Source organism: Canis lupus, chromosome 26 (assembly GCF_048164855.1).
Source record: "Canis lupus baileyi chromosome 26, mCanLup2.hap1, whole genome shotgun sequence".
Lineage (NCBI taxonomy): Eukaryota > Metazoa > Chordata > Mammalia > Carnivora > Canidae > Canis > Canis lupus.
In genome coordinates this window covers 13,913,807-13,940,433 of record NC_132863.1, presented here as the reverse complement: position 1 = coordinate 13,940,433, position 26,627 = coordinate 13,913,807, and the positions used below count along the sequence as shown (strand labels likewise).

Genomic DNA, 26,627 nt, shown 5'->3' with positions numbered 1-26,627 from the left:
AGAGTTGGCACTGTGAGGATTCTAGTTTTCTCTGCTCCAGGTTTGGCTACCTAGCCAGTACTCAGCCATAGAACATGGTACCTATCAGAAGTTTTGGAATCCATATTGGCACTCAGTTATGAACAGGCTGACACTTCATTTTTTTTTAAGATTTTATTTATTTATTCATGAGAGACACAGAATGAGAGAGAGAGAGAGGCAGAGACACAGGCAGAGGGAGAAACAGGCTCCATGCAGGGAGCCCCACATGGGACTCGATCCCGGGTCTCCAGGATCAGGCCCTGGGCTGAAGGCGGCGCTAAACCGCTGAGCCACCCAGGCTGCCCTGACACTTCATTTAATATTTAAGGGAATCCGCTTTGTAGTAAAGACAAAAAATGCTAAAAAGCTTTGCAGGGGGATGAACCACCTCTGTTTTTGAAAACAAAAATAGCATAAAAAAGCTTTCTCATGTTATCTGTCCTGGAGTTAGGCAAAGCAGTCTCTGAGATACAGATTTGGAGTTTTGAAGCACAGTACTTAACTGTATTGGTTGGTACTGTCCTTTATTGGTTAGTCTTTATGTTTCTGGTATGAGTTTGTGTATTTAGATGGTTCAGTGAGTCTTCAAGCTTTTGCCCTTGTGAGATCTGTTTGCACATTGGAAAGATGTGTGAACATGGTACCATTGGTGTTTTGTGGCTTTGCGCTTTTGATTTCCTTCTGAAGCTGCCACCATGATGTTAACTTTTGATGAAGTTAAGAGCATCAGAGTGTAGGAGAAAATGATTACCAGTGCTTAATAATGTCCCGAAGTTTTAGGAGTTTGGGAAAAGTGCCCATTTCCATGAAGAAGTCAGAGCTCACATGGGGAGAAGCTCCCTGACCACATGTAAATTGAGAAATAGATTTCAAAATCAGTTTTGATTAAAATGGGAATTTGAGCCTGTCACTGAGAAGCAACCAGCTTTCTGTAAATTATTTATGGCATGAGCATAAGGGTTTGGTATAGAGGCTGTAGGCCTTTTTCCATTTTGCTTCAAAAACTGGATTGATTATAAAGAGAAAATAATGAATTTTGATATTGAAACAATTTTTTTAAAGGGAAGTGTAATTCCTAAAGTGATTCTAAGGTGGAAAATAAGAAATGATTAGTAATACTTTTCAAAAGAACCAGTGTTGCAGCTAGCTTTTTTGAAAAGTATGTATGCATGTAAAAACAGAGATGGTAGACCCTGATGAACACAGTTTCTCATATTAGACACATTGAGATGTTTCTTATAGTGAATACATCAGTGGCTTAAGGAGCATGTATATTTGTAGAGTCCTCTGCTTATTAATACATCTTTAGATTTATTCCTGGCTAATGAGGCTGTAGCGTATCTTTATGTTTAGACTGTGCATAGAGAGTCCACTAAGTAATGTGACATGCAAGATCTAAGAGACATCCTAAGAGATAGATTCTGGGCAGTAGCCCAGCTTGTCATATTGACCCCTTTTCTGGAATGGGACTTCTCCCCACACCATGGCTGCAATATCTTGCTTATGGGATCAGACCCTCACTCCCACCTGCTGCCCGCTCTGCCTTTGAATGAATCTGAAGTTCAGATTCATTTTGGAAATTGGTAGTTTAGGCTGACAGATACAGAAACTGTTTATGCTTGAGAAGATGGTATATTATCTGCTTTTATTGTACAGGTTTGCCAGGTAAACCTCCCTCCAGCCCTTTTCTGGAAGTGAGGGTCTTTGTACAGAGCACAGAGTACGTCTCAGCTAAGGGGTGATGATGATGAGGAGGAGATGATGATGATGATGACGATGATGATGATGTGGGTGGAGGGCTTCTGCTCCCTGCCAGAACCCACTGATCACATTTGAGCCTAGGAGGGTGGGGTGAACAGGGTCAGAAGCTGAGATCAGGAGAGGATTTGTAAGGTTCTAGGTACCCTGGGGGTCACACTGGGACCCAGGAAGGAGAGCTGGCCTAGCGTGGAGGAGTGGGGTGCACTCCATGCCTCCCTTCTTCCTTCCTGCAGTGCACTCTTGAACACCTTCTATGGGCCAGGCATTGCTAAACATCAGGGCTTCAATAAGTAGCGAAAATAGTTGCAGACCTCATCACCTCTCAGAAGAATCTGGTAGTCAGATCAGTGACACAGAAGCAGGAAAAATTGGAGTCTTGAACCGTTGTTTCAAACAGAGGCACATGATACTGTTGGCAAGGTAAAAGGTGGGATGCCTGTTCTGGAGCCCCCAGGTTTCCATGAGGAAGAGGCCTTGAGCCAAGCCTGAATGAAGCCCCAGTGGGTGCCCAGGAGGAGGTGGTTGCAGCCAGGGTTGGGGGAGTGCCTTCCAGCAGAGCCAGGGTCCTGTATCTTTTGTTTTCTGTTCTGTGTTCAGCTCCCGGAACAGGGATGGTGTTTGGTATATATTCAATAAATAAAAATTAAGTGAATGAAGGCCAGCAGTGAGTGTAGAGACCGTGGATTGACATGAGGCTGGAGAAGCTGGCAGGAGTCAGACCCCATGGAGACTTGTGGCTAAAGAGACCATATATATGGGTTGTTGTCGAAATCGAGACAAAAGGGGAGGTGCTATTAATAGTTGTGTTTGGATACTAGGCATAAAATGAGACTGACTTGGGGAAACTAGAATATATGGACAGCCTCTTATAGGCCACCACAAAGAATTTAGTCTTTTTTTTTTTTTTTTTTCTAAGAGCTGAATGCCTTTCAAAAGTTTTTCAGCTTGAGTTGGGGGTAGGGGGGAGGTGGAGGCAGGGTAAGACTTGATCACACTGGTAGCAGATTGAAGGTGAACTGACTTTAGGGGATCATGGGAGACTGGTACAGTCAAGGGCCAAGCAGGAGGAGGTGGTAGCTTGGACTGGAGGCCAGGACGGTGGGAGGCGGGGGAAGGACACAGGATGTGGTGATGGGTTGCACGTGGCTGCTCAGGAAAGGGAGGCAACAGGGTCTCAGAACTGGACAGATGTTGGGTGCTGCTGGATGAGCCAGAACAGGGTAAAGGAGCAGGTCTGGGGAGAATGTATAGTTTTGGACAGGTCGAGAAGGTATGAACTTAAGAGCTCTCATTCCTTGGCTTGTGAATTCCTAACACAGGAGGTAATAATGCAACTCCACCAGTGTTGCATGCGATCATGCCCTGTCCCTCTTCCAACCACCCCCAGCCTCTCTCACCTGTTCACTACTCGCTTATGCCTGAAATTTGATTAACCAAAACCAAATTCTTTCCTTCATTAGAGGTTGATGTGTTTATAGAGCAAACATTGAGTGATCCTGCAAAGCAAAGTGAAAGGTTTGTGAGGGACAGGAGGTTGGTGAATGCTTCGTTTAGAAAAACTCCAAGACCCTGAGCTGGAAAAGTACTGCTGAAGGTGAACTTGGAAACACTCATGAGGGAGAAAAGGATCACAGAATTGAGACTCCACTGAAGGGCTCTGAAAAGCTCGGGTACTATGAGCAAACAAGAATCTAAAGAGTGGCTCTTACAGTATCTATAAGCTGCAGACTTCTAATGTGCTATTTATATAATAATCTCTATTTGGAGATCTTTAACGGACACTCTTTAAAATGTGTTGGTTGGGTTGCAGTGAGCTGTAGTTCTCTATCATTAATTGGAACTATTGGAATGATATGGTCTTACAGCTGGATGAATGTTAATTCATTCCAGAAAAAGGAAAGGCAAAGGGACTGGTCTTTGCATATGTGGTACTCAGAAGCCAGCTGTTCTTCAAGCCGTATGCTGAGCTTCAGCTCCTTGGCAGGTAATACCTGCATTGGAGGTAAGTGGCACAGCTTCGTGGATTGCCAGCTGGGTCACCATTGCCCTCTTCTGGTAAGGGGCTCCTTCTACAAATGTACTGAGTTTTACAGAGAGGGAGAATTCAAGCTCGTTTTTCATTTTGGGTCAACTGTGCTTTGCCAGCTGGCCTGAATCACTATAGTGAAATGAGTGTTTGGTTTGAAATGTTGTAATGTATACTCAGACCATGGAACCATATGAGGGTCTAACCTTATTTACAGTTTTGGCTTGTAGAGGCTACCTTAGATATCCATATCATTTTCTACAGTTGGGCCACTTTCTTTTGGCAAAAAAAGTTTTCTTTTGGCCTTTTTTCTGCCTATGAAACCCTGTCTGACTGCTTCATTAGCTAACACGTTTGTGAATTTGTATCATTGATAGCAGCAAGCGCAAGGAACATGGTTTTAATAAAATTTTAGTATCTAATATCTCCGAAGCATTAGGGCACAGAACATTATAGGCCTGGGATAAACAATTCATATTCAGTAGGGGCTTTGTAGCATTTCTTGGTGACATATTTACAAAATTTATAATTTAGAGATGAGTTTATGTTACATGGTAAAACTTAAAGAATATATTAAAACAACTCCATTGGGAAGGGGTGAGGAGAAGATGTGGTTACTGTGATGGCTTATATCATAGCTAAAGGACAGTTCCTGTTGTCCAACTGGTGCTTATTCTTCTCTGATCTGTCTTGGAGTGGAAACCTCTCTTTTCCTACCCAACAGAAGGTAAGCGCTCAGACAAACTCAGTGGGCTTTGTTGTTTAAAGGAACCCTGTCGTGAGTCCCTAGAATGGAAATACTATTTTGTGAGGCATTTAAGCATGTGCTTAAGCATAACCCCTTTGACAATTTAAGTTTTTCAGTAACCCATTAAGAAGCTATTTGGCATTTAAAATCTGAAGAGTACCACAAATAAAAGCTAGCTACTGTACTCGCTTTGGTTATTAAAATCTAAACACATAGAGTTGATCTTTTTAAGCTGGACCAATTTGATATTTACAGTTCTATTGATCAATGTAATTTTTTTAGAAATTCAGGAGTCATAGGACAGACATCTAATAGTCATGATCTCATAATGATATTAATGATGTGTGAGAAAAGTCCTTAAGTACTATCCCATTCACCCCTATGCAAAGAACCCTATGCAGATTGCCCCAAATAAAAATGGTTAGATAACAGTCTCTCAAGAGAATGAGCAATACTCATTTCGATTTTTATAAAAATCAGGGTGTAGTCTATTTCTAAAATATCTGTTCAAAATTCCTGCATTTATTCTTTCTTTCATTCATTTATCAGTTTAGACCTTGTTAAAAGTTAATAGTGATATAAGAATGCTTCATAGAGTGAGGGGTAGTCTGTCAGTTGGCCAGGTGATGAATCATGGAACTGAATCATTTTCTCAAATTAAACCTTTGACCGTATATTTTAAAAAAGCCCTTATTGACAAAATCTGGCAAGGTCAAGGCTAAGAGGACCTTCTTCTTCTAGATACTTGGCAAGATGAGCAGCAGTCTCAGCTCTCTCTTCTGGCTGGGCATTTTGTAGTACTTCTTTGACTCTGGACCATTTGCCCCTCTTTTTCTTCCTCTTCCTGGCTGGCCACAGATTCCTGCAAATTCCTCTAATGCCTGAGAGATTAGCTGGCTTCATATAGCAATTTCTGGAGCAGGGTTTTTCTGCTTGGGCATTAATGACATGGACCAGGTGATTCTTGTGGGCTATTCTGTGCATTATAGATTGTTTAGCAGCTTTTCTGTACTCTATCCCACTAGGTGTCAGTTGTGACAACACTAAATGTCACCAGACATTGCACATTGGGAGTAGACAGGTGGTGGAAAGATGGTGATTTTGCCTGGGAACCACACTTCTGGATTATGAATGGTATATTCCTTCTTCTTTAGCCTTATTACTTGGAGGTACACTGCACTGTCACACTTAATCAGTAGGTACTGATGTAGGACACACGGTGTATTTTAACCAGAAAGTTCCTGAATTTGAGGAATTCAGGGTGGGAAATAGGTTTCCTGTTGAGGGCTAATGCCCAAGGCAGAGTTAATCAGGAGGAGCATACCAAAAATAATTTGATTTAACTTCTTTCTTCTCACCAAGAAAAATATTTAGTTCCCTTTTTTGTTAAATTAGGAGCAGGTATCATAAAACTATTTCATAAGAATAACTCAACTTTATACTTGTCATTATTAATGAGGGAAGACTAGAAGAAGCAGGCAAATGATGTGTAGAAATGAGGTAACACAATCTGATTTGCAAAGAAGGAAAATGAATTTGAGGAGAAAGATTGAGGGAAAGAAAATGTTAGATGATTTTAAATGTTTAAGAATTGTTATGTGCTATTTATCTCGTTATAGGATTCTCATTTCATAATTTATCAATTGTTACAATATTTTTAGAGGATTAGCAGACTTACCAGTGTTCATAGATCTTTAATCTCTGTAATTAGTAAATCTTCAGAGAATTCTTGTGCAGAGAGAATGAGAATATGTGGTTTGCTGGTGCAAGGAGGATTATTATACTTTTGTTTGTGGGGGAAAAAATGCCCAGTGAATATTACCACTGAGGATAAGTGGAATCAGGCAGATCCCAGGTCGGCCTCCCTGTCTCTGGTTTGTAAGAGTGTATGTAATCTCCAGATTTAAATAGTTTGAAGGTGATCTTGTCTGTAATGGTTCTCAAACCAGCTAGCATATTACACATCAAATAGAGAGCTTTTAAAATATATTGGTGTCCAGGCCCCATCTTGAGAGAATCTAATTTAATTTGTCTGGGGTAGAATTTAAACATAATCTTTAAAAATTCCCCCAAATGATTGTAGGGTTCTGCCAGGGTTGCAGACCCCTATTTCTAGGCCATTGATTCTCAAAGTATGGTCTCTAGACCAGCAGCATCAGCATCTCCATCACCCATGAGTGTGTTAGAAATGCAAATTTTGGGCCCCATCTCAAGCCTGTGAAATCAGAAAACTCTAGGGGTGAGCCTTTGCAATCTGCGTTTATGATACACCCTCTTGGTGAATCTGATACATGCTCAGATTTAAGAGACAGTATTTCAGGCTGAGGGTAGTGGTGCTCAGAAGACAATGAATCAAAAACAAAACAAAACAAACAACAAAAAAAGAAGACAATGAATCCTGAAAATCAAAGATATATGTGTGTGTGTGTATGAATGTTGGAAATAGTACTGTAGAGTCTATATATATGTGTATATATATAATAGTGGATGTTGGAAATAGTACTGTAGAGCCAATGCTATCTATAGTCTTCAGAGTTCAGTTGCCTCAGGAGACTCTTCACTCATCCAAGGAGGAATGCCTGGGAGCTGTAACTTTCCACTGAGAGCCTTCACCAGGCTTAATTGCTAATGTGTAGGTCGCAGCTGATACTGAGTTGTGCCTCCCGCTCGTTCCAACGAAGCTTTCAGCCTCACTCTCAATATTCTTAATTAATGATCTTCTGCTTCTGAAGCCATTTCATCAGTAGGTCTCCTGTCCCAGCACGTTTCCCCTCGAAGCAGCCCTTGAAGAGGGCGTTATTCCCAGCAGTCAATTAGAAAAGGAAAGTAGAGGTGGCTCTAAACAAGTCCTGTGACCAATTAACCACCTCCCTTTATTCCTCTTTGTGATTCTTTAGAAATGGATTGGGGCGGGGTAGGGAGAAAAAACTCAGGCTCTCACCAGTGGACTTCGCCTGTGTTTGTCTAACATTCTTCTATTCCACTTGGTATTTCAATTTCCTGCCTTAGGCATGAATTGGTTGAAAATTCCCTTTGAACTCTTGCTCATTTTGTAGAAACTTGATGAAGTAGTGATGAGAGTAGTTAAGAGATTGTGTCCTGAGCTCTGAGAAGCAGAGCAGAGTAGGAAGGGGGAAATTCACCAAGCTTCAAAGGTTCATTCTTGGAGAAAGCCATGGGATTAGGAATGATTATTATGACTGCAATAATAATTTTAAGAATGCTCCTTGAATCTTGTTCTCTGATTGGATAAAGCAGGTCACAGTGAAAGGGGTGAGAGGTGAAGGGGAAACTTAAACTTCTTAATCCTCTAATTGGCAGTAACAGTTTTTATTGCTTCATTTTCTGTTTACAAGGAAAACACCTTTACATAAAATAGTTCTATTGGATCAGCACCATCCTTGGTAAAGTTCATCGAAATCTCCCAGGTTAGTCCCTATCATTCCCTCACATGCAGTCTTGAGCCTTCTGGATTTCCCTGCGGGATGGGAATCCCCTTGCATCACTGGGCACTTCCTATAATGGGGTTCCTGATGTTGTTTTGCTCTTTTGGTTTTATTCTCTCACCAAAATAATAGAACCAGGACTTCTGAACTCAGAGTCACTTTAAGGAAGTATCTCTGCTGTCCAGTATAGTAGCCATTAGCTGCTTGCAGCTATTCAGGTGAATACATTAATTGCAGATCAACCAATTTATTATTATTATTATTATTTAGATTTTATTTATTTATTCATAAGAGACACACAGAGAGAGAGGCAGAGACACAGGCAGAGGGAGAAGCAGGCTCCATGCAGAGAGCTCAACATGGGACTCCAGGATCACACCCTGGGCCGAAGGCGGCGCTAAACCACTGAGCCACCCGGGGTTGCCCAGATCAACCAATTTAAATTAATTAGAATGAAATAAAATTCAGAATTGGCACTAGCCTCATTTCAGGCCTTCTTAAGACTTGTGGCTAAGGTATCAGCACAGATAAAGAGCATTTCTGGGGCTCCCAGCTGGCTCATTTGGAAGAGCATGTGATTCTTGATCTCAGGGTTATAAGTTTGAACCCTATGTTGGGTGTAGAGATTACTTAAAGATAAAATCTTTAAAAAAAAAAAAAAACATTTATGTCACCAAGGAAAGTTTTTGGGCAGTGTTGGTCAGTTTTGTGACTCTCATTAGTTGGGATACTGAGACTGAGAAGAATGAAACCATTATTTGTTAACTACTCCCAATTTATTGGTTAACTACTATTTGTCATTGTACTCTATTTTATTCTCTTTGAATTTAATCCTAACAACATCTCTGTGAGAACCCTAACCCCATTTTACAGACAAGAGGATTAAGATTCAAAGGCTGAAAAACTTGCCCCAACCATGTGACTAGAAAAGGTTCAGCCAGCCTTGGGGCAATCATTGGCCTGATTCTAAAGCCCAAACTTTCCTTGTTAAGATGTCTCTTAGAAGACAAGTTCTCTGGTTCTTGAGGCCAGAAAGCCTGTATTTTTGGGTACACTAAAAAAACTCCAAACCAGTAAGTGATGGTGCCTTGGATAGGTTAAGTGGCTAATTGATAAAATGGAGCAAGTCAGTAGTAGCACGTCCTTTCCTGTGTGATTCTCATCACTCCTCACAATCAGACCAGTGACCTATGATAACAGTGAGGTATTACTCTGTTATCTATTTCAGTGCTTCATGCTTTGATCTCTTGGGTTGGGTGGTGAGCACACCGACCTCCTATGGCATATCATTTTCCTGTCAGAAAGTCTTGCTCATGTGGTTTCTCTGCTCTCATCTGGTTCTCTATTTCTTAAGGCCCTAAAGAACTAAAAGAATTGTTTTCCACCTTTAAAGATGCTGTTAATATTCTGGCTTCTTTTTAAAAAAGTTAATCATTCTACTTTCTTCAGTTGATCCTTATAATATGATTTTATGTGTCATTCTAATACAGTTTGTCTCAATATGTACATTGAAACTAATTGAACACTAAATGCATAAAACATAGCTATATCATAATATGTATTCTAGCTGCTGCTGTTAAAGTAACCTTAAATGAAGTTGCCATCATTGACTGGCACAGCATGATACTGCCCACTCATAGGGCTGACTCTTAATCAAGAGTACCTCTGTGCTCAGGTGGTTAGTTTTTTGGAGCCAGAGGTTGGCCCTTACATATATCCTTGTTACATTCCATTTAGTTAGATTGATCTAACTACTTTCTTTAACTCATCCTCATAACCTGATTTTAAGTGTCTGTGAGTCACAGAGATACCGTTTTTTGTTTGTTTTGTTTTGTTTTTTCCTCCAGATCATTTTGCCAACCCAGATATTCACTATTCCATCCCTTGCAGTATCATCCACCTATTTTGTTGCCACTGTATTCTCATACCTTCTTCCATATCACTGCCAAGAATGCAGACCAAGATCAGAGTCAAGGAAAAAGCTCTTTACCATATCCCTCCCATCTCCCTCCATGTTGTTCTTTAGCATTCATGGCTCCTATGGTTATGGCTGTTGAACTGGTTATGAATATACCTAATCATTGTTTCTTCTACCCCTATTTTTCTGGTTTTTTTTCAGTATTCAATTGTTCATTCAGAGATTCATTCATTAATATTTATTGAGCTCCTTTTGTGTTTCAGGCAGCCCTTTTGGAAGTAGAATTATTACGGTTTTGTTAATAGGTTAGGTTTAGACTATGAAAGAAGAGAGACATTAAAGATCACTCCACGGTTTGGGACCTGAACAACTGGGAGAACAGAGTTGTCATTATGAAGCCAGCTTAGCAACACCTGGTGAGAGCAGCTTTTGAGGGTAAAATATAGACAGTTTGGTTTTGAGCTTGTTAGGTTGTAGATACCTGTTTGACAGACAAATGGAGATGTAGAGTAGGCAATTGGATGTATACACGTGGAGCTCAATGGAGGTCGGGGCTGGAGCAGGAACACTAGGTGTCATCAGCATATGAATTGAAATGTGGAGATAGGAGGAGAGGTCTAACAACTGAGCTCTGTCTGGTCAGTTTAGATTCAGTGTGATGAGGAGGACCCAGCAGAAGAGACTGAGAAACAGTGGCCAGGGAAAAAGGAGGAGAACCAGGAAAGCAGAGCATCCCAGAAGTGAGGGTTTCCAGGGGCAAGTGAAAGAACCACTTTCTTAGATGGCACTGAGAGGTCAAGTAACATGAGGACCAGGAACCAACCACTGGACTTGGTTACATGAAGATCATCGGTAATCTTAACAGAAGCTCTTCTGGTGGAGTGGTCCAGGCAAGAGGACATCATGGGAAACTGCCTAATTCCTGGCTGAGGTTCACACCTACCTTGTCAGCTACATTACACCAGTCATTGCAGTCTGGGAACCTTTTTATGAAGAGAATGTAGTTAGTTTTATGTACCTTGGGTTTTCTTCCAGATCCCCTCAATAATCTGGATTAAGGGATTAGGGATTAAGTTTATAGTTGCGAAATCTATCTTTCTCCCCTTTTGCAAATTGCAGTGTCATTTGCCCCCCTCTCTAGGATCTCACTGCAACTGCAGTACCCCTCATCATCTCTGTGGCTGAGCCCTATTAAGTGCCCATCCTGCTTGTGCCCTGGGACAGGTTCCCTCCAACCCAGTGAGCTGACTTCATTTAAAGGACTGAAGTGCCACTGTATAACCTTCCCATGTTTGGGGCTTATGATCTCCTTCCTTTCTATTTCTGCTTAAGACTTGATCTCAGTGTGGCAGATAGGTCCTGTTTTCCCTTTGGATTTTTGTCACCATCTTTATCATCCTAAGCCAGAGGTGAGTTTTTTAAGGTTCTCAGCAAGGCATTATTATATCTGTGGTTCTCAACCCTGGCTGCACATCATATTCACCTCTACAGGGTTTTTATGTTTTCTTTCTAAGGAAAATCATAATTTGAGTTTCTTACAACTTTAAGGGTATTATTTTATCATTGTGATAAATTGTGATGTTCTTATAAGTTTTAGAATTGTAATAATTTCACAGTGTGTTGGTTGCCACATTCCATTGTCTTACATGGTAAAACCTGATTAGATTTTTCTTCCTTTTTATTGTCACCTCCCAAAAAGTTCCTGTATTGTACTGAGAATGCCACAAGTAATCTTCAAGAAGACTCAATGGCCTATAGCAGTGGTTTTTTTTTTTTTTTTTTTTTTTAAGATTTTACTTATTCATGAGAGACACAGAGAGAGAGAGAGAGAGAGAGAGAGAGAGAGGCAGAGACACAGGCAGAGGGAGAAGCAGGCTCCATGCAGGGAGCCCAATGTGGGACTTGATCCTGGGCCTCCAGGATCATGCCCTGGGCTGAAGGCAGCACTAAACCGCTGAGCCACCCAGGCTGCCCTATAGCAGTGGTTCTTAAAACTTGATTGTGTACTAGAATCACCTGGAAAACTTGTTAAACGCAGGTATCCCTAAAGTTGGGTAAGTCTTAATTTGTATAGCAGACAAGCTCCAGGAGATTCTTTTTTTTTTTTTTTTTTTTTTTTTGAAGATTTTATTTATTCATTAGAGAGAGAGAGGGGGAGAAGCAGGCTCCCTGCAGGAACCCAGTGCGGGACTCCATCCTGGATCCTGGGATCACGCCCCAAGCCAAAGGCAGATGCTCTACTGAGCCACCCAGGCGTCCCAGCTCCAGGAGGTGCTGATGCTCCTAGTACTTTGAGAGCCCGGGCTCTCTTTCTAGGCTCCAGTGGGTAAATATCCTCAGCATTGTGCACACAGATTCCTATCCTGAGCTGGCAGAACCAGGAGAATAAGTATGGCTAACAGCAGAGATGAGGCTTTCATGTGACTTGGTTGGGTCTCTGAAACTCTGGTAACCCTGCAGCCGTGCTGAAGTGGAAGCTTTTTGTATGTCATAGGCCTCAGGAAGTCCTCACCCTGAGGTTGTGTTTTGGTTTGCAGCCCTATACTTGCATTTTTTTTTTTTGCCCTCCTGTAAAGGTTACATGTAGCCTTATCTTTGCCTCTTTAAGTTGGCGTTGGAAGCACTGCTTACTCGGACCTAGTTTAGAAGAGCAACTTAGCCCCCTTTATCAACATATCAATCAACAAATATGTGCACGATATTTATACTCCACAAAAAATGAAATGGCACCTAGATTGAACAGAGAGTGCCTTGTAACTTTACCTGGCAAGTCCTATTATTATATCTGAAAGTAGATGAGAGGATTCCAGAGAAAACATACTGATGTGAAGGATTCCTAAAATTATTTTACAGTTAACCAAATAAACAGAATTCCTCTAAGTCACTCAGATTCACCAGAGTATCATCAAAAACTGTCCCCCACACTAAGGAAGTTGGAAAATTGTGCTGCCTATCCTGTATGTCTCTTCCTCTTTCAAGGAATTTCCCTCCAGGACTGATGACCCTTTAGAACAATCCACGAATTCTGGGCATTGATCAGTAGAGGAATATTTACAGAGTTTCTCTTTTTCCTTCTTTTTTTCATTCTGATTCATTTATAATTGGTCTCAAGTTTCTTTTAACTCAGAGGCTACACTGCTTTTATTCTTCTTGACACAGAAGAACATCAAGATTCTTCAGGGATATGAAAAAAGTATTTTCTAAGATGTTAATTTTTAGAAAGTTCAAAATCAAACTCACATTCCAAAGTTTCTTGATAACACATATGCTAAATAAAATTGTGAGGGGAATTTGTAGGGACCAAACCCCTATTGTTTATCAAATTCCATTTTCGAATTGCTAAGTGGTTGGCAGTAATTGGTCCTGAACACACTCCCGATGGCCTGAATGTTGCTAACTATGAACTTGCTTGTCTTTCTAGCCACTTACAGTGCTTTCAAGGCACGTTCCCTATAGACAAATGCATAATAATTTATTTCAGATTATCTTTTCATTTCATGTTCTCTGTTGCGTAAATATGCGAGAGGAGAATTCATACTTTTGCTTTGTAATCTGCCATGATACAAGCCATCTGTTGTTCTTCTAAGAAGCAGTGTGTAGCCCAAATAAAACCGAATGAAGGAATTATGAGGCATTTATTAGCTCTTAGTAGGAATAGATGGAAACCTGTGCCCTGTTTGTAAATCTTATGGAACTGCCAGTTCAGAGTTCATTGAATATGCCCTGGAATTTGAGGCAAATTCTACCTTTGGAGTGGGGGGAAACCCCAAAACAACCCATTGAACTCTTGGTATGGCTGGCGCTGTGCTACAGCTTTGCACCTGCATGCCCACATTTCATGTTCAGACACCGCCATAAGGTCTTTCTCATTGCTGTCCCCATTGCATTGCTGGAACTTCCCCTGGCCTGGGAGAATTGAGATTCAGGGCAGGGATTTAAAGTCAGGTCTGTCCTGGCCCCAGTCATTGTGCTCCTCGTTTCTGCACAGGCTTCGTACACACCTCAGGCCAGTCCTCTGAGGAATACATTGCCTCCTGGTTACTTTTGAAAGAATAAGTTCTGGAAAATCATCAGGGAAAGTGTCTAAAGAAGTGAAGTCAGTCCTTACCATTCCAAAGGAGTGGCTGAGGGCTTTTTGCTAACTGTATTCTTCCTGTGATGGTGGGTTTGAGTCTGTGATTTAGCCTCGAATGCTACCTAAAGGTGCCAATGGCGTATGTCCAATTTAAGCATCGTTTTATAATATATACCACCTTAATTACCCTTTGCTTTATTCCCAGCAGAGCTTTACTTCCATTCCCAAATTTCACCCAGAAAGACTGTGAGCCACTTTCTGAGCACTCTAAGCCAAAACCCCCAACTCTTTCTTAGGAGGGGACCAGAGACAATTTACGAAAGATAAATTGTCTTATCAGTCCCTTATTGTTTTTCCCTCCTTGTCATCAAATCCATTAGCTCTGCTTTTCTGTGTTCTTTCTCATTCTTTTTTGACTTGCTTCTTCCCCAACTGTAACAGTAAATCTGTTAAGAAAAACAAACAAGTGACTGGTAAAGTATACATCCCTGATCTGTAGCCAGAGGCCCCATAACAGACACCAATCAGGAGAGAGAAACTCCCTCCTCTTCTGATTCCTTTTCACTTGAGACAGGTCACCTCCTCCCCTGCATCCCTTTCAGCCCGTAAAACTTGAGCTCAAAGGGCTAGTCATCTATTAGCAACCAAGGAAGCCCCCACACAAACCCTTTAATGGGTTTGAATTCACACGGTCAACCAGGGTTTTGCAGATCGTTCTGCCTGATTGGAAGGTGGTAAAATAATTGCATGGCACGGAGGACTGGGCATCACTGCCTGTTTTCTGGGGTGACAATATTATGTTCATAAATGAGGCAACCTTAGTTGTAAACCGTAAGATTGATTCTCTGGTGTTTCTTATTCTGAAGACAGGGTGCAGTTAAGAGAGAGGTAATCCCTCCTAGGCAGAGAATAAAGCAGACACTTAAAGTAATTTTTATCATTGATGTATTTTTTTCAAATTCATTTAACACTCTCCACTGTTCTTTCCGTGCCAGGCCCAGTTTGGGGCAGTGACCACCCAAGGGGAACAGAAGGCAGCCCATGGGAAGTGGATGTATGCAGCCATATGTTTACAGCCTGTGGTGATTCCACAGCGGAATCATGAATAAAGTGCTGTGGCAGCAAACAGGAGCTTATTCCTGCCTGAAGGATGTCAGAGAATGCTCAGGGGAAAGACTCATTGGTTGCTAGGATTTTTCCTATTGCGCTTGTGTGGCCCATAGTGAACTGATGCAGGATGAGACAATGCACCAGACTCAGCATGGCTCTTTCATAATCTATACATCAGGGCACATGTGTGCAAATAGAATCCAAACAATGGTTGTAAACGGAAATACAACCAGGAGGTGGGATCTTAAAGCGGAAGGCACCTTGAAGGAGATCTTAGTTGTGGCCCTTCATTTTACACACAGGGAAACTGACACCTCGAGAAGGGAGGTAGTTCACCCCTCCGAAACTGGGACTTCATCAGAAGAGATTCGTGATCTTGGATTTCCTGCACTAGGCCCTTCTGTTTGTCATCAGAGGGCTTTCTTCAGGCCTTCTCTGTGTGCTGTGTTCTTGAATTCAGGCTGTGCCTAATTCTGTTACTAAGATCATAGTGTTCCTTCTACCTGGCCTGACAAGGATTGCCAGGTTGGCAAGGCACCACACCAAACAAAACCTAGCCGTGATCACCAGGGATCTTCTAAAAGTAAAAGAGAGTAGAGCTCTTAAGTTTCTCAGTGTTTCCAGAACACTGACTGGTAATCATTTATGACTCTCTGGGGTCATGAGAATCAGATGCAATAATGTACAGACAGGGCTTCACACAGTATCTGGCATAAACTCTATGCTCAATGAATCTTAACTGTTATTATTGCCCATTTGTTCATGCTTAAGTTTTCCCAGTTAGATTAAGGATACAGTATATCCCAATGGAAAGGCTCTTTATTCTCTCCTCCCCTTACCTGCCTGCTGGTTTATTGTATATGCCATTCTAAAGGTACGCTGCTTGCTTTTCTTGAATGTAAACTCCAAGCTTGGATTCCTTGGGCGAGTATTGTAATAAGGAGCAGGCCAAGGGGGTTAAATCAACAAAAGATTTGTGCTGACTTTTCTTCTGCTTTAACTCTGGGTAAGGATTGTTACTGTCCAGGGACCATTGTTCCTGCCCTCCCTCCCCACTGCCTCACCTTCAGTATGATTTATTGCCCTAGTGCTCTGCTGCATTCTTTCCCTTCTCTTTTTGCTCCTGCCTTCTCCCTAACCGGCCCTCCCACCCCAGTCCTTCTGCAATGCGGCTCTTGCCATTACATTGCCCTCTTATCCTAAGATGGCATCCCACTTTGGCAACTTCAGCATCTGAACTTTTAGTGCTCTTCTAGCACAGAGTGAGTCATTCTGCTTAGGGAAGGGAGCTGAGTGACTCTGCTTGGAATCCTTGGTTCAGTCCCCTGGCAGTAATGGATAGATACGGCTATCAGTGCCCACCCTAGAGGGAATAGCTATAGTGGGGTGGGTTTCAGGCTAGGCAGCCTTAACTGTGCCTCCACATGGCTTCTGGAAGAAAGTTCTCAGTGGCCTTCTGCAGAGAGGATGTTTTATTCAAAGTAATGCATGGCAGTGGGCTTTTAGAGTCAGATTTGGATTTGATTCCTGGGTCTGTCACTTAACTGACTGTATAATATTGGAACTAGTCCTTACTTTCTCAGATTCCTCTTCCTTACCTATAAAATGTGAGTAACAGTTGTGTTCTTTTATAGGCTAGTAGTGAGGATTAAATTGAATACTATCGGTAAAGCTTATTAACCCAATGCTTAGAACATAGGTACTCTGTAAACTATGCTTTTTCTTTAAAAACCACATGACTTTTAAATTTCATGTTGTAACATACAGGCACTTTATTTTGATATGAAAATATTTAATATGTTCCTTAAAACCTTTTAGTAAAGTTGATACTCCAAGAAGAGAATTACCATGTTTTTTTGTTTTTGTTTTCTCATGAAAACATTCAAAAGAAATGTCTTTCTAGATGTAATATTTAGGAATATTGACTTATCGAGAGGGAAAGCGAGAGGGAGACGGACGTTGAGAGAACGAGAGGGAAGGAGAGAAAATGGCGTCCATGGATTACAGTATCTACAGCCAAGCTGCAGCCCAGCAGGGCTACAGTGTATACACCGCCCAACCAACTCAAGGATATGCACAGACCACCCAAGCATATGGGCAGCAGAGTTATGGAACCTATGGACAGCCCACTGATGTCAGCTGTACCCAGGCTCAGACCACTGCGACCTATGGGCAGACCGCCTATGCAACTTCTTATGGACAGCCTCCTGCTGGTTATACTACTCCAACTGCCCCCCAGGCATACAGTCAGCCTGTCCAGGGGTATCGCACTGGTGCTTATGATACCACCACTGCTACGGTCACTACCACCCAGGCCTCCTATGCAGCTCAGTCTGCATATGGCACTCAGCCTGCTTACCCAGCCTATGGGCAGCAGCCAGCAGCCACCGCACCTGCAAGACCACAGGATGGTAACAAACCCGCTGAGACTAGTCAACCTCAATCTAGCACAGGGGGTTACAACCAGCCCAGCCTAGGATATGGACATAGTAACTACAGTTATCCCCAGGTACCTGGGAGCTACCCCATGCAGCCAGTTACAGTACCACCATCTTATCCTCCTACCGGCTACTCCTCTACACAGCCGACTAGTTATGATCAGAGCAGTTACTCTCAGCAGAATACCTATGGGCAGCCGAGCAGCTATGGACAGCAGAGTAGCTATGGTCAACAAAGCAGCTATGGGCAGCAGCCGCCCACTAGTTATCCCCCCCAAACTGGATCCTACAGCCAGGATCCAAGTCAATATAGCCAACAGAGCAGCAGCTACGGGCAGCAGAGTTCATTCCGACAGGACCACCCCAGTAGCATGGGTGTTTATGGGCAGGAGTCTGGAGGATTTTCCGGACCAGGAGAGAACCAGAGCATGAGTGGCCCTGATAACCAGGGCAGGGGAAGAGGGGGATTTGATCGTGGAGGCATGAGCAGAGGTGGGCGGGGAGGAGGACGCGGTGGAATGGGTGCTGGAGAGCAAGGTGGCTTCAATAAGCCTGGTGGACCCATGGATGAAGGACCAGATCTTGATCTAGGCCCACCTGTAGATCCAGATGAAGACTCTGACAACAGTGCAATTTATGTGCAAGGCTTAAATGACAATGTGACTCTAGATGATCTGGCTGACTTCTTTAAGCAGTGTGGAGTTGTTAAGATGAACAAGAGAACCGGACAACCCATGATCCATATCTACTTGGACAAGGAAACAGGAAAGCCCAAAGGTGATGCTACAGTATCCTATGAAGACCCACCAACTGCCAAGGCTGCTGTGGAGTGGTTTGATGGGAAAGATTTTCAAGGAAGCAAAGTTAAGGTTTCTCTTGCTCGGAAGAAACCTCCAATGAACAGCATGCGGGGTGGTATGCCTCCCCGTGAGGGCAGAGGGATGCCACCGCCACTCCGTGGAGGTCCAGGGGGCCCAGGAGGTCCTGGGGGCCCCATGGGTCGCATGGGAGGCCGTGGAGGAGACAGAGGTGGCTTTCCCCCTAGAGGACCCCGGGGTTCCCGAGGGAACCCATCTGGAGAAGGAAACGTCCAGCACCGAGCTGGGGACTGGCAGTGCCCCAATCCGGGGTGTGGAAACCAGAACTTCGCCTGGAGAACAGAATGCAACCAGTGTAAGGCCCCGAAGCCTGAAGGCTTCCTTCCACCACCCTTCCCGCCCCCGGGCGGTGACCGTGGCAGAGGCGGCCCTAGTGGCATGCGGGGAGGAAGAGGTGGCCTCATGGACCGCGGTGGTCCCGGTGGGATGTTCAGAGGTGGCCGCGGTGGAGACAGAGGGGGCTTCTGTGGTGGCCGGGGCATGGACCGAGGTGGCTTTGGCGGAGGAAAACGAGGCGGTCCTTGTGGGCCCCCTGGACCTTTGATGGAACAGATGGGAGGAAGAAGAGGCGGGCGTGGAGGACCTGGAAAAATGGATAAAGGCGAGCACCGTCAGGAGCGCAGAGACCAGCCCTGCTAGATGCAGAGACCCCGCAGAGTTGCATTGACTACCAGATTTATTTTTTAAACCAGAAAATGTTTTAAATTTATAATTCCATATTTATAATGTTGGCCACAACATTATGATTATTCCTTGTCTGTACTTTAGTATTTTTCACCATTTGTGAAGAAACATTAAAACAAGTTAAATGGTAGTGTGCCGAGTTTTTTTTTCCTTCTTTTAAAGATGGTTGTTTAAAGACTAAACAATGGGAACCCCTTGTGAGCATGCTCAGTATCATTGTGGAGAACCAAGAGGGCCTCTAACTGTAACAATGTTCATGGTTGTGATTTTTTTTTTTTAATAAAATTCCAAATGTTTATAAACAGTCAAAAAAAAAAAGGAATATTGGGATCCCTGGGTGGCGCAGCGGTTTGGCGCCTGCCTTTGGCCCAGGGCACGATCCTGGAGACCCGGGATCGAATCCCACATCGGGCTCCCGGTGCATGGAGCCTGCTTCTCCCTCTGCCTGTGTCTGTGCCTCTCTCTCTCTCTCTATCATAAATAAATAAATAAATAAAATTAAAAAAAAAAAAAAAAGGAATATTGACTTATCCTCAGTACTGATTCATTCTCATCTTTTGGACTCTGGCTTTTGTTTTTTGACATTGGAAACTAGCAAACTCAGAGCCAAGTATTGCAGAGACCTCTGACAGTGGTGGGAATTTTGTGCAGACCTACTACCATCGGCTTCATTTTATGTTTCGACCTTTGTTTTTCTTATTTCCTCTATTTTTAATCTTTGCCTTGTTAACCCAGCTTGCCTTAAATCCTTGATTACAGGTGAGTATAAAATGCCAGTGACAGAGCAGATCCATCTGGACAAGCTGCCTGTGGACAGACCCACGGGCATGGTTGAAACTACTCACGTGCGTAGGACATCATCTTTGTTCTTCCTCCTCCTACACCCAACCACATCTTCTTTCTCTTGAGTTTCTCTCAAATCTTCACCCATCAACGTCCATTGTCTCTTAGTTGGGCTTTTGGGGTGGCTCTAAACCCATTCTTCATGGTTCCATGATTTCTCCCTGCCAGCTCATGTGTGCCACACCTACCTGAGAGAGCTCTGCAGCCTACAGGTCTTCTGGTTCCCCCTTGACCTGCCCTGTTGGCCTCATCTGCCAACATTGCTCTGTTTCTGCTTATTAGACTCTTTTTTTCATCCCCAGAGCATGCCAATCTATTCAGGCCTTTTTCCCTGTGTGGATGCCATTTGTTTTTCTTTCTCTACCTCTTGCCTTCTTCCTCAGGACTGAGCTGAGAAGTCATACACCTTGTCCCCGACATAGGCTCAGTGCCCTCCCTTTGTACATAAGGCTGTGGTTTGCCCAAAATTCAGAGCCCAATTTATCTTGTCTTTTTCATTCATTCCTTTCTTCCTTCTATTAAATGTTAAGCATTTGCCTTGTTTCCTTCTCCTTGAGAAAGATTATTCAAAGCAGTGGTGGCCCGGATGCTGGAGGGCAAGGCCAGGATGGTCACGCTGAAGATTAAAACTATCTACACACACACACAAATACACACAATATTAAGCACTTATTGTGAGCTGGTCCTGTGTTAATTGCTGCAGTGTAGAGTCGAATGAGATTGGGACCTTGTCTGTCTGTACCAAGGAGCTAAAAACCTAGCAGGGGCTACCCATACATATACCAGCCATTAGTGCAGGAATAAATAAGGGTGTGTAACATATGCCTGATCCAGAGAAGGAAGTGACAGACTGTTCAGAAAAGCTCCACAGGGATGTCCATGCCCTTGCTAGGGTTCGAGAACGCATAAAAATTCACTAAACACAGGAGCATTGAGGTGCATTAGAAGCAGAGGGCTGAGGGGCACCTGAGTGGTTCAGTGGTTGAACATCTGTCTTTGGCTCAGGTTGTGATCCCAGGGTCCTGGGATCGAGCCCGCATCGGGCTCCCTATAGGGAGCCTCCTTCTCCCTCTGTCTATGTCTTTGCCTCTCTTCCTCTGTGTCTCCCATGAATAAATAAATAAAATCCTAAAAAAAAAAGCGGAGGGCAGAAACAGTCCGTATGTTAGAAATTGCTCTGATAGGGGCATTGAAAGTTCATGAGACACAAGGAGAAGTAGCCGTCATATTCCAAGTGGGAGGTGATATGAGCTGCAGAATAAGAGATGGGGGTGTGTTTAGCTCTTTTAGAAGTAAAATCGACAAAACTTGATGACTAATGGTGGAGGGTTAGGGAAAAGGAGGAGTAAGAGTTGACTCCCAGGCTTTTGGCTGAAATCTCTGGGTGGAGGGAGCTAGATGGTGGATCAGACCCTGGTCTGTTGACTCACAACCCAGGGCATGGATGCAAAGCTTTTTCTAGTAACCTTTGGTCTACTAAAGATATAACTTGGCCTGTCTAAAATGAGCAGCTCTGGCCTAAGAAAGAAGTGATGGTTAGCGTGTTCCTCCTTTCTGAAGAGAGCTGGAGAGTTTATCTGTTGAGAGATGAAATGACCTCCTCCTAATTAAGGAAAGTGAAGGCTATGCTTCTGGCAGCAGTTAAGAGCCCCTATGTCTCTTCACTCATAGGAGCTAAGCAACAAAGCTTTGAGAGCAGGGAACTTTTGAAAGGCAAAATACTTGTGCTTAGTGTGGGAGTTTGAGAGAGCTCTTGCTGGATAATTCAGAACTGCTGGCTGCAAAAGGAGAACGCTGCTGGGCGGCAGGGGGTGGGGGAGGGCACTGCACGCGTGCCCGGTGGCAGAGTCTGGCTGAAATCCCAGGAAAGTTTGAACACCAGAGTAAGATTCCATGGTTTATTAAAAAAAAAAAAAAAAAGGAAAAGAAAAGACATTCTAATCAGTCTGTTTATAATCAAACTTACACTAGGTTATTTGTGATCAAAGTTACGAAATGATGAGAAAATATCAAATTGCTATTTAATTCTTTAGAAAGCTATTATATAGTATCAATTCAGAATGTTCAAGTATCACTTAAAAAAAACTATTTTAAAAGATATTTTTGCTAATGAAGAAGGAATAGTAGAGAACTTGGTTTGAGGAGTCAAGATGAAACACTTGTAGGGAACTCAGTAGGATGTGTGTAAAGCTTTGCTCCCATTGCTTTGAGAGGCTCTTGTTCTGCCATCTGTGGAGCCTCCACAGGTCTGGGATAGAATTCAGAGGATCAGTGAGCTTGGATTGGAACAAAGATTACATCTTTATTTAAACCAAATTCTAATCAATTTTTTTTATTATAAGTGTTTATTTATTTTAAAGATATATTTACTTTAGAGAGAGTGTGCAGCATGCAGGAGCTGGGGGTACAGGAGAGGGAGAGAGAGAATCTCAGGCAGACTCCATGCTGAGCATGGAGCCCAACCAGGGAGGTGATCTCATGACCCTGAGACCATGACCAAGACTCGAGTGCCACCTAGGTGCCCCATAAGTTAAGTATTTAAAACACAGTGGTATTTACAGTATATGTCACCTTTAGAATTATAGCTCTTTTCATATTATAATTGTGGCACATATCTGAAGATATCATCTGTGCTTACCACTACTTTGAAATTATGGTAGTTATTAGATCTACCACTGTGTAAGAAGAGCCAGTGCCTTAATAAACGAGTACATCCATTACTAAATCACACGCAAAAATTTTTTTAATTTCGATAATTGTACTTCAGTCAAGTTGGTTTTATCTTTAGTCCTGCGCATTGTGTTTCATACATTTTTAAACATTCTGAGCAGATTTCATCAACTGCACAGCTGCCCAAAGAGATCCATGGCACACAAAAGGTTAATAACCCCGGCTAAGATCATGTAGTTGTGGCATATGACCTCCACCTGGTGGCAGCATACTCCTTAAAGGTTAAATCTGTTATTAGCATTGTGAAGAAGCATAAAATAACTGTATGCTTGAGTATAATTTTCAAACAGTTTTGACTTCAAGTCCACAGTAAGAAATAGGCTTTTCATCATAACTCATTATACTCATGTATAAGTTTCACAAAACAAGACTTGACCTTACAATGTGACACATTGATATTTTTTATTCTATTCAAATAACTACTTTTGATTCTCTTTAAAATAAAGTACTGATTATAACACAGTATACTGCACTTCAGTAGGTCACATTGTACTGTTTGACATTATAGGAAACTCTCTTTCATCATATTTCATGATTTTTTTACCTAGTGAACTTCACTTTGGTCTTCCCCAAAATACCCATACATTTTCAGAGACACAATACATTTTATATATGTCAGTAAATATACATGTGCTTTTACACAAACACAGCCTTTAAAAATTATTTATTAGTGATGTATAATTTATATACACTGAAGTGAACTGATCTTCAGCATATACCCCACCAAGATACAGAACATTCCCATCACCACACAGAGTTCCTCTGTCCCTGTTCTTAATCAGTTCCTCCCTAAGTAATCGCTGTCTGATTGCTTTGATCACAGATTTAGTTTTGCTGTTCTAGAACGTGAAATAAGTGGAATCATACAACATGTATTCTTTTAGCCTGGCTTCTTTTGCTCAACATAAGGTGGAAATTAGTCCCTGTTGAGTGTATGAGTAGTTTTGTGAGGAGCATTCCACTGAATCAATGTACCACACTTTGTTTATTCTCCTGTTGATAGATTTAGGTTGTCTTCTGTCTTAGCTGTTATGAATAAAACTTCTACAAACATTTGCATACAAGTCTTTCTGTTCATATGTTTTATCTCTCTTGGTAAATACGGAAGGTGGCATTGTTGGCTTAGTAAATTAAATTGTGTGTTTAACTGTAGGAAACTGACCATTTGCCAAAGTGGTCAAACCATTTTGCATTTCCACTAGCAATGTATAAAAGTTTGGGTTGCTCCACATCCTTACCAACATTGGTGTGTCAGTCTTTTTTATTTTAGTCATTCTGGTAGGTATGTATAGTTGGTGGTTTTAATTTGCATTTGCCCAGTGACTGATGTTGAATACTTTTTCATGTGTTACTGGCTGTTTATCTTGTGAAGTATCTATTCAAGCTTGGGTTGTTTGTTTTTTTAATATCAACTGGTAGGAATTCTTTATTTTGGATGCTAGTCCTTTATATCAGATAAATGAATTTATGAATATTTTCTCTTAGCATGTGACATACATATCGATTTTATTAATGGTGTCTTTTAATGAGCAAAAGTTTTAAATTTTGACAGTTCAATTAAAAAATTTTTTTGGGCTGTCTTTGGTGCTTTCTGGGTCCTAAGAAAGTTTTTCTACCCTAAGTTTGGCAAGATAGCTTTGGTTTTTATGTGTAGGTCTCTCATCCATCTCAAATTAATTTTTGTGTATGGTGTGATATAAATGTCATGTTTTATTTTCTTTCCATATTTATATTTGGTATTCTCAGATCATTAGTTGAAACTACTTTCCTTTCATCATTGAAATATAGCACAGAATCTTAAAGAAAAAAAAAACTATTTAGCCAGAGAGGTACAGAAGTGACATTTTCCTATAGGCTGTCACTGACCCTTTGGGCCTCTGGGATCATCCCCAACCTGCAGTCTTGGTCTTCTATTCCTTTCTGAGTTAGCCCATCCAGTTATTTATATATCTTCAGAAATTACTTTACTCATAAGGTGTGAGGATTTATAAGGCTACCACATTTTACAGGATCTATAGTTGTGCCACAGAGTGGCTGTGTCACATACTGTTTAAATTAAATTAAAGTTAAATGCAGTTTAAAATTCAGCTTCTCAATCATAGTAGCCACATTCCATGTGCTTAGTAGCCACACATGGTTATTGGCTACCCTGTTGTACAGGGGCAGGAAGCAAGATTTGTACAACTTTATAGCATATTTTAATGAAACCAAGTTACTAGTTTTGTTAACTGTAATTTAGCATCTAGCTTCCTCTCCTTGTTTCTTTTTCATTTGTCCTCACTTCCATTTCTATTCTAAGATGTGCTGTCACAGCCATTCCTTTTGTCTGTCTAAAAATGCAGTAGCTTATATCTGTTGTTGCCTACCTAGAAGAAAGAATTCCCCTGACTATCCATGGAACCCTTCTTTTCTGGAGCCTACCCAGGACTGACCCATTTAACTTCTTTCAATGTCTGATAGTCTTCCAGCTGTCACTGAATGTCTTGAACATCCCCCTTAAAGGTGTGGCCCAGAGATAGATATTTTGTCTTTACTATCATGGTGAAAATTATATTTCTCCTTAGCTTTTCTACTGTAAATATTAAACTTGCAAAAACTAGTAGGCTTATGACCTGTAGCCCTGCCCCATATGAAGTTTTCTGTCCACTAGGGAACTTTGTTGCCATTTCATCATGAGCAACCACATAGGAATTTGTGAGATTTTCTTTCATTGTTTGCTGGGTGTGAGCTAACTCTGCCATTAATGTCTTTTTAGTGTGGGAATTTTGCTGTCCTGGTGGATCTTCACGTATTGCCTCAAGGTTCAAACAGAGATACCAGCTGGTTTTCTGAACATAAGAAAGAGGTATCACAAACCTTTTCACTTTTTAAATGCAAGTGGCTGCTGCTCGAAGAAATATTAACTCTTTCCAGCTTTCATTTTCATTAGTGAGCAAAAAATATTGAATGATATTTAACCTTCAGGAAACAGTTGTTATATTCCTGATCACAGACATCCACTTTTTTTTTCCCTGAGAAAGTGACACATCTATATATTTCATAAACTATATTATTTATTTAAATCAGACATTTTCTACCACTTTGTTGTTGGGGAATGGGCTCTTTATAGTTAAAACAGAAGAAGACATTAACGTGGGGGTTCTAGGCAAGCAGGGATTTTAATCTAACCAGTTGTAAAGGACAGACTGAGCCCCTGAAACAGGCATGGGGTGAATGCAAAGCTAATCTTTCACACTTTGAAGTCAAATTCTTTTTTTTTTTTTTTTTTTTTAAAGATTTTATTTATTTATTCATGATAGTCACAGAGAGAGAGAGAGAGGCAGAGACACAGGCAGAGGGAGAAGCAGGCTCCATGCACCGGGAGCCCGATGTGGGATTCGATCCCGGGTCTCCAGGATCGCGCCCTGGGCCAAAGGCAGGCGCCAAACCGCTGCGCCACCCAGGGATCCCTGAAGTCAAATTCTTATTTAATTCTTAAATTCTCATCGTCCACACTTTTGTCGCCTACTCTACTTTTATTAACATGAGTCTTTGAGTGTACCTCTTTTGGACTGTGGTCCATCTGGGAAGCAGACAGCTGGATGGTCATGTGACTGGGAACATGGTGTTTGACCTCCCTGGGCCTCAGTCTCCTCATCTGCAGATGAAGGAGTTGGACCATCAGCCTCTGAGTCACTCCTAGCCCTCAGTTTCCGTGATCCCACCCCAGTGCTGCTGTGCCAGAAGGCTGGAGAGTGCATCTGGCTCTCCTCACGTGTTCTGCTTCCTTCTGCATGTCCTTGTACTAGAGAGCAGGGAGAACCATAGCAAGGCACTGTCTTTCACAGAATTTTCAGAGTATTATAGCACTTTGTATCCTCCATGATTCTCATCACAATAGCTTTTTAGTGTTAGAAATAAAGTTAAGTTTTATGGAAAGGTAGTGTATGGAGAAGAATTTAGTGATAGT

At 42.1% G+C, this 26,627-nt stretch overlaps 1 protein-coding gene and 1 pseudogene across 1 annotated transcript in view; both read left to right on the top strand.

The window, feature by feature from the left end:
- SLX4IP (SLX4 interacting protein) overlaps positions 1–26,627 on the top strand; it is a 184,526-nt gene that overhangs the window by 90,115 nt on the left and 67,784 nt on the right. The window contains 1 exon segment of the mRNA XM_072800068.1: positions 25,434–25,523. Coding sequence (XP_072656169.1) covers positions 25,434–25,523 — 90 coding nt within the window.
- Positions 17,021–19,331, top strand: LOC140618081 (RNA-binding protein EWS pseudogene; annotated as a pseudogene).